At 43.1% G+C, this 8,423-nt stretch overlaps 1 protein-coding gene across 1 annotated transcript in view; it reads right to left on the reverse strand.

The window, feature by feature from the left end:
* SLC13A1 (solute carrier family 13 member 1) overlaps positions 1 to 5,713 on the reverse strand; it is a 97,592-nt gene extending 91,879 nt beyond the window's left edge. Inside the window, exon 1 of the mRNA XM_055314864.1 lies at positions 5,598 to 5,713. Within this exon, the coding sequence (XP_055170839.1) occupies positions 5,598 to 5,696 (99 nt within the window). The 5' untranslated portion in view covers positions 5,697 to 5,713. The remainder of the gene's footprint in view (positions 1 to 5,597) is intronic.
* Between the last annotated feature and the right edge of the window lie 2,710 nt (positions 5,714 to 8,423).

Below are 8,423 nucleotides of genomic sequence, written 5' to 3' on the forward strand. Positions count from 1 at the left end.
CAGCACTTTGGGCTTAGCAAGTTCTCATAAGATATTCGTGGAGAATATACACCAAATCTGGATTTCTTGGTTTTGCTAATCGACCACATTACTATTACCATGATTTCTCTTTTTTCTTTTTCCTCACCCTCCATCATTCTGATGCTCTTTTGTGGCTAAAATGCTTACTTTCTTGGAGTTTACAGCATTTCCCCCCTTATCTTAAACCCCTACCATATTTTAAAAGAACATTTAAAACAATATCAATTATTTCTGTTAATATGCTTATTTGACTTGTCCCCTTCAAAGTTCATTATGTGGGATCCCTGGGTGGCGCAGCGGTTTGGCACCTGCCTTTGGCCCAGGGCACGATCCTGGAGACCCGGGATCGAATCCCACGTCAGGCTCCCGGTGCATGGAGCCTGCTTCTCCCTCTGCCTGTGTCTCTGCCTCTCTCTCTCTGTATGACTATCATAAATTTAAAAAAAAATTAAAAAAAAAAACAAAGTTCATTATGTTTTGCTTGGAATTCCTCCCATTCCTCTTCTTTCACTTGTAGTCTTTTTAAATTCTATCCCCTTCATTTTCATTTTCTCTGTCAGACTTCCCTCCTTTTAGTACATTCTTTATCACTTACAGGTTTGCATTTCTCTATGAGCACAATATTTCTCCCAGATTTTTTTTTAGATTTGGCACCATAAGTCTCTCATTATAGATCATTTCTTCTATTTATTATTTCTATCATAACTTTGAAATTCATGGTATGGGGACATCTGAGTGGCTCAAGTCATGATCCCAGGGTGCTAGGATAGAGCCCCACATTAGGCTCCCTGCTCAGGGATAGATAGAGCCCCCAGCCGATCAGGGAGCCTGCTTCTCCCTCTCCCTCCTTCTCATGCTGTCTCTCACTGACTCTCTCTCAAATAAATATATCTTTTAAAAAAAGGAAATTCATAATGAAACAGATGAATATATTGTGAAGGAAACACAGGTAGCACGTGACAGCTGCAGAAGTACCGCCGGCCCTTCATGCTGTGGTTCCTCCCTCCCTCACCAGCGCTGTGCCTGTGTACTCACGCTCTGCTGTGTTGACTCTCCTGTTCTCTCTTCAAGTCTCTCCTCATGTAAAATATTTTGCAGAGAAATCCTGACGTATCTGAGAAATAACTGAAATCTGGTTTTGGTTTTACAACCAATCAACTGAGGCAAGCAGCTCAATATCCATGTGTCTGTTTCCCATCCCCTTATCTCAGGAAGGGGTCCTGGAGCACCTGGGTGGCTCAGTCGGTTAAGCAGCTTGAGGGTCAGACTTTTGGTTTTGGCTCAGGTCAAGAGCTCAGGATCCTGAGATGGACTGGGTGTGGGGTTCTGCTCTCAGGGCAAAATCTGCTTGCAATTCCCTCTCCCTCCCCCTTCACTTATGCTCACATGTGCATTCTCTCTCTCTCTCTCTCTCAAATAAAAAAATAAAATCTATAAAAAGGAGGGTCCTAATTAGAGACAAACCAGGGATAAGCCAGACAGAGTGAGACATACCTGGAAGAAATGCACTATACACACGGAAAATATTATTGCTCAATTTTCCCCACTTACAGCTCCTCAAAAAACCCGGGCCTTCTTTCTATCTCTTTGTTTTATTAATAGAGAGACAAAGAAAAGCCAAGAATTGAAAAAAATGAGTAAAGATATAGTACACAGTACTGAGAAAAGCAAAAATTAACAAGATACTTGAAATAGTAAAAAAAAAAAAAAAGGAAGAAAGTTGCAAGAGGATATCGTTGGAACTATGGCATGTACTCCAGGCCAATTTTAACTTTTTTCTGGGAATACTTAAGAAACTTCCTCTCCAAAGTGAGAAAAATTCAGCGCAATTATTAATTTCATTCAATTATTTACATTAGTAGGAATAATATTACAGGCTTGTTTAATTGATCACTAACAACTACTTGGAGAAAGACTAAGACTACCTCTGTGCTTATGTGACAATAAAAAAGACAGAATTCCTGATGTTTTAGTGTAAAGCAGTGAGAAAACAGGATTCCTTTAGTAAAGTGATATTTATCCCAACACATTACGAGTATACATATCACAACACCGTGGAAGCCATAAACACATCGATACTCAGTTGTGGTTGAAATCTCGGCTCTAGAGTCAGACAGATGCTGATCGGAAACATCTATGTAGCCACGTTTTGGCAAGGTATTTACTTGTTTCTGTCTCTGTTTCTATCTGCAACATTGGACTAATAATAATAATAATACCCAATTTATAAGGATTAAATTAGAGCTTCTGTTTGACTTATGCCTGGGAGCATATTCTTCTTTGCTATAAAATATTTCCAGGAAAACACTGAAAACCACAATCTTAAAATTTCTTCCAACTAGAAGATAGGAAGATGCCAACCTAATGCCGTGATCCTGGTGGACATCTGGGCACAGGTGTGAAGGGGGGCAGCATATCCTGACAAGCCCACGTGACCTACGTGTGCAGCTGGGACTCTGAGACTTTCAGCAAATGGCACAGACGACTGCTGCTTCGGTGCAGGCCCCTCCCCGTGGTTAGAATCACGGCAATGATCTACCTTCAAGACGTTGGGTAGCATGAGGTCAACTGAGGAAATGGCTGAGATATACCTCACCTGGGGTTTGACCTGTCCGACGTATTAACACAGAGAAACACCCGAGCTATTGATAGCGACTCTCCAGTCACACTTTATCTAACTCTGCAAAATAGGGGTCAATCTTCAAAAGTATAAGTACGGAAAAGACATAACTACTGCTTAAGCATGAGTTCTGAGTTCTGACAGAATGTGGGTTTAAGTCCAGTTCCTACAGTATCTGGGTGGGCGATGTTTGTTGGGTCACATATCTGTGAGCATCAATTCTGATGATACGATATACGTGATTGTCTTATGATTAGTGATGAAGGTTAAATAAGATAATCACGCAGGATGCCGAGCGGAGAGGTGCGCTCCGCGAAGGGTTCCCTTCTCCTTCACTCTGAGTAATTCACCGTAAAACCACGGAGAGCTTCTTATGGTTGATGCCACATTTCCGAACTGAGATGGAACTAAAGTAAGGGTTAAGGCCAGTCCATAGAAACAACCGAATAATCAGTAGAAAAATGGGGAAAAAGTCAGTCAGTAATTCATTGTTCATCCTACATTGTGTAGACTTATTGTGTCTTTACAAATCAAAATTGATTTTTTTGTTTTGTCTGAATTCTTTAGTTGTTCTATTACTGAGTGTTTAGAAGCACTGAGTTCTCTAGTTCAGTAACCTAAAGGTCATAATAGGTTGATTTGCATCCTTGTCGCAGTAGCCTCTACTTTGGGTTCACACCCTCCAAAGACCCATATTCTTTGAAAAAAAAAAAAAAGTTCTGTTTTCATTGTAAGGAAGAATCAAAATAATATTCTTTGAGTTTATTCAGCAGTTGATTGAATGATTTAATATGCATTTGAAGAAGCCAAAAATGAAATCATGTTATTGTACTAGGAAAAAACCCTCACATTAACATTGATTGAGTTTTAACAAATGAATTGATTAGCGGAAACGGAAAGAGGAACACAGTTCGTCAAATGCAACTTGGTGCCAGGTCTCTGGTCTCTCCACAGGCCTAATGTACTCGTATCATAACACCTTGGGGAAAAAAATCAGTGACTGCATTTCTTGGCAAGAAAACACTTTCTGATTAATGAATCATGCGCTGAAACCACCGCTTTTTATTTATTTAGTCGTTCTCCCTTTCAAAGAATTTATATTCACTGTCTCTGAAAATTATGGAAGAACATCAAAGTGTCATGTATGAGTACGTCAAAGGAGCAGCACAGAAGATAGGCAGCTGCAGCCTAAGCTTGCATCGACTTGTTTGGTTTCTCATTTTCTCCGCCATAAGTAAGGACTCACGCTGAAGCTAACCAGAAATATTAAAATATAGCAAGGTCCAGGTATGAACCAGGATGCAGTCATAGTAGAATGGTAGTAGTCACCGGATCGGGGGGAGCCCCAGGCCCAGGGCAATTGAAAGGGAACCACCACACATGCTAGCCAGAGGAACAAGTCTATGAAGGGGGCTTGGGCCTAGCATGTGGATGAGAGCCCTGTGTCGTCTAGTGGCCGCCAGAGACTCCTAGAGGAGTCCTCAGAAGTAGCTAGATTAGGAAGGGAAGAGGGGGAGAGGGGAAGATTAGCCCCACGAAATTGGAAAAACAAAACCAACCAAACCAAAACAATGGACTGTGCCTGTTGCTATCACTAGACATTCTTTAGGGCTGTGAGGGTTCAGAAGGATGTTTGACCAAAAAGGGGTGGGGAAGGTCCCTTCTCCAACAGGGAACTGTGAGACATTAGTGGGAAGAGAGGCCCAGCCAGGGGCGCCGCTAGAGCTGGGTGGTTGGTAGGTAGCCAGGGCAGCAGGGGCCAGTCCCTTCTCCAACTACCTTGGTAGCCTTTCCATTAGCTCACATGAATTCCTTCAGAGTCCCAGCCCAGGGGCGGACTGCCGAGGCGGCTGAGGATCCCCTGTATCGTGATTACTGTGATGCTATTTTAACCCAGATGGTAAAACCTTGGTAGATGCTTGTTGGAGAAGAACATCAGAAAGGCACCATGGGACGATGGGAATTGCCCCAGCTGTGGGTCAACACATTTAGGGAGACTCTTGCAGCCCAACTTACTGTGTGCCAGCCGCGCTCCAAGGAAGTGAGGACTTCCTTGAACTTATGCATTTAATTCTCACAACAAGCCTGTTTCTATCCCAATCTTACATATAAGAAAATAGAAGAGTAGGGAAGTTAGCTGGTGTGCCCGGGTCCCTCAGCTTGTGTACAAGTGGAGGACCTGGGACCTGACGCAGAAAGCCTAGCTCCAGGGGTTGTCCTTGTGCCAACTGACAGTCATCATGCTCATGCCTGGCACAAAGAATGCTCACTGTTTGCTGATTCAAATCATTTTACCATGGAATTAAAAATGTCTTGGGTTTATTGTTCCAGACTAGTAGACTATTACTTAAAAGTAAACAGAAAAATGCTTATAAGGACGCCAAAATGAAATAACATCTCAGATGATCAGAACATGGTGCAATAACTTAATTTTCCGATTAACCGAGGAAAATTGCTTCGTGCTTTCAATGTTGTCTCATCCCATAAGGAAACTATATTTCTCGGGGGTTTGGTGGCCCACACCAGCCAGGGAGCTGACATGTAAATTAGTCTGTGCTAGACCCTGGGGCTCCCGGTTGCTTTTCCAGCTCTTCCCCGTATCGCACGGCTGCCGGGGCGCAGGGCACGGATTGGTGCTAATCCAGGATCTCCTTGGAGATTGATGACCGGAATGGGAAGGTCCCAAGCGATGTGCTGCTTTTGCTCTTCCTCTCAACTACTTGCCAGGCAGAGAACAATTCTGACTGAGTATGTTATTTAATTATTCTAGTTAGTCATACTGAGAATCGGTCAACATTAACCACGAAAAAGGAGAAAAACCCAATGCATGACCATCGTGACTTCAGCTGGAAGCAGCACCTTCCCTTCAGCTCTGAACTGGGCCATCACACAAAAACAATAAGGGACAACGAAATAACCCAGGAAAGCCATCAGCCTCCTCTCCAGGTTCACTCACCTTGGTGCGAACGATGATTGGCAGCGGCAGTAAAACCAACGGAGGGAGAACTATAAGGAGAAACCGGCGATAAACTAAAATATAACTGAAGACTTTCATTGTCCCGAGCAGGAGCCTTTGACAGTGCTCTCCTCAAAATAAGGCAGACGTTAAATAACCAATGTGGATTAATATTTCTCCAGCCCATCATCACCATTTCCTGCGCTAGACAGATCAACATGAGTTAAAATTAAATCTTGATTTTTATTGTTTTACTGTCACAATTAACATGGAGAGATAAGCCCAAGAGTGTTTGCAAGAAATCACATGCTACTTGCTGGTGCGGCTTTTTGAAAGATACAGTTTTTCTTCCTTTATTTAATTTGTTCACATTGGCTAGAACACTTACCGGCCGTATCTAGGGGAAGGCAGCCTTGGGAGGTAAATTGGGTCTGTCTACACTGCAGCCCCTCTGCCCCTCTTGACGTTCCCTGACTCTCGGTCTCTGTGCTTGGGTGGTACCTTGGGCGTCTCTACCGGCTGCCTCCGGTGCGCTTGCAGGGTGTGAATTGAAACAGCAATTCCCGTACTAGGAGCTTCATGTATGGCAGCGTGAAAGGAAAGGGTCTTGGTACAGGTGTATTTTTCTAGGGCTTCTCAGATAACGCACTGAGCCAGCCCTCGACACTGCCTACGGGAAGCCTGGCTCAGAGAGGAGCTCCTGACCTCTCTCATTCAGGAATTCTCGGCTCTCGTTCAAGAGGTGGATAACACGGCTCCTGCTGTTGAGCAGCATTTCCTCCCCAGTACCACTCGCAGCTGCAAAATGATTTATTCACCGTTTAAAAGCCAAGTTCTGTGTATTTCTTGAACCCTATTGCCTCTTTTGACAGCAAACCAAAAGTTACCATCAAGCCTTTTTATTTTATTTAAGATTTTATTTATTTATTCATGAGAGACACAGAGAGAGGCAGAGACCGAGGCAGAGGGAGAAGCAGGCTCCATGCAGGGAGCCCGACGTGGGACTCGATCCGGGGTCTCCAGGATCACGCCCTGGGCTGAAGGCTGGCACTAAACCGCTGAGCCACCCGGGGATCCCCTATCAAGCCTTTTAAAACCCTCCTTGGTTCTACTCCTTCAGGATTGAGCTGATGCTCTGTGCTGATATGGACTAGATAATTAACGGGAAATCTGCACAGAGATGAGTCATGGGGGCCACCCACGGGGTGATTCCGGGGGGGGGGTGTACGTGTGTATAAGCACAAATGTGAAGATGGGGACATTTATGATAGTGATTTGGGGGATATATTTTAATAATTATATTATATATTATCATATACTTTATATAATTAATTAATAATATAAGTAATATTAATATATTTTAATACATTTAATAAGGACTCCGGTTTGTTTCTCATTATAATGTAAATTAATAACCCAATATACTTCAATTAAACAACTACTAAGCACCCAGTCCTAGGTGTCAACAGAACACATTTCTTTCTTTCTGTAATTTATAGTCACTTTCTCTTGGCATAAATAACCTTGCTCCGATGCTGTCTCTAGTTGGCTTTGAGACCTTATTTCTGATTCCACACTAATGGAACTCTGCTTTCTTTTCCTACAAAGAAAATAATTCTTTTGCCAACACTTACTTTTTTTTAAATGTAGGTGAAGAAGCATTTTTTTCCCCTCTGTCTAAATTTCTAAAGATACATAACACATAGTGATTCAGGGAAATCAGCAGAGTAAACAGGAAAAAAGTCTCCAAACCAGAAAGGCACATTATATCTTGAATTTCTCAGGTGAAAAAAAAAAAGAGAGAGACGGTAATTACAAATGATAGTAATAAATAGTGATCAATAATACTAAAAAGTGTTAAAAAAAAAAACACGTTAAAGGAACAGAGTTACTCAAGACCGTCTCAACACTTCTTTTTTTTCCTATGTAACACCCTGTACAGTTCACTGGATGCTTTTTTTTTTCTTTAAGAAACCATTTCTGTTCTTAAATTCCCTTAGGCCACCTGGTGAGACCATTTGAGCCCCACTTTCTTACCTTAGAGGATTTTACTTTATGAGATGACACCCAAAATGAGAAGGCATTTGTGTGACATTTAACAGAAATGAGGGGACAGTGGCACCCAACCCAGACAAGGATGAAGGGAAAACTCGACGTCGCTTGGCGCCTCCATGCCGCCTTCTCTCTCTTTCTGCTGTTCTCACCAGGCTGGGGCTGCAGGGCGGTCCTGTGGGCGGAGGCCGGGCCCCCCCATGGTTCTGCGGGTGCCCTTGATGCTAATGGCTCAGCCTTTCCCTTGTGTCTAGCCGGTCTCCGTGCCCCCCACACGGATCAGGGGGCTGGAGGGATAATTCACGCCCAGCATGCGTGTGTGGCACCCTCTCCCCCGGTCACCAGGGCACGACCCTCTTAATGGGAGACTCTGGGCCCCTTAGAAACATATCTGAGGGTGCCCCTCAAGCCACATCGCATTGCTACCTAGGCCTGCCATCGTCACACTGCACCCGCCTCCTTGGCACCTAAGCAAGAAAAACATGAGTCTCGCTTAATACATCACAGCTGTGCTGTTTTACCTGTTTGACCTAAGATGAATTACACCATGTGCAATCATGGATTAATTCTTATAAAACATGCTCTTTACAAATATAAGACTATTATAAACATTATTCACTCATTTACAGTTGTCTGCTTTGTGCCGGGGAGTTTACTCACCACTGCATTTAATCTTCAAAACCCGATACAAGGTATTGATATGGTAGGTATCGTTATAATTAGTTCTCTTTTATAGATTTGGAAACTGAAATTCAAAGAGGCCAAGTAAAATGT

This window comes from Nyctereutes procyonoides, unplaced genomic scaffold (genome assembly GCF_905146905.1).
Source record: "Nyctereutes procyonoides isolate TBG_1078 unplaced genomic scaffold, NYPRO_anot_genome, whole genome shotgun sequence".
NCBI lineage: Eukaryota > Metazoa > Chordata > Mammalia > Carnivora > Canidae > Nyctereutes > Nyctereutes procyonoides.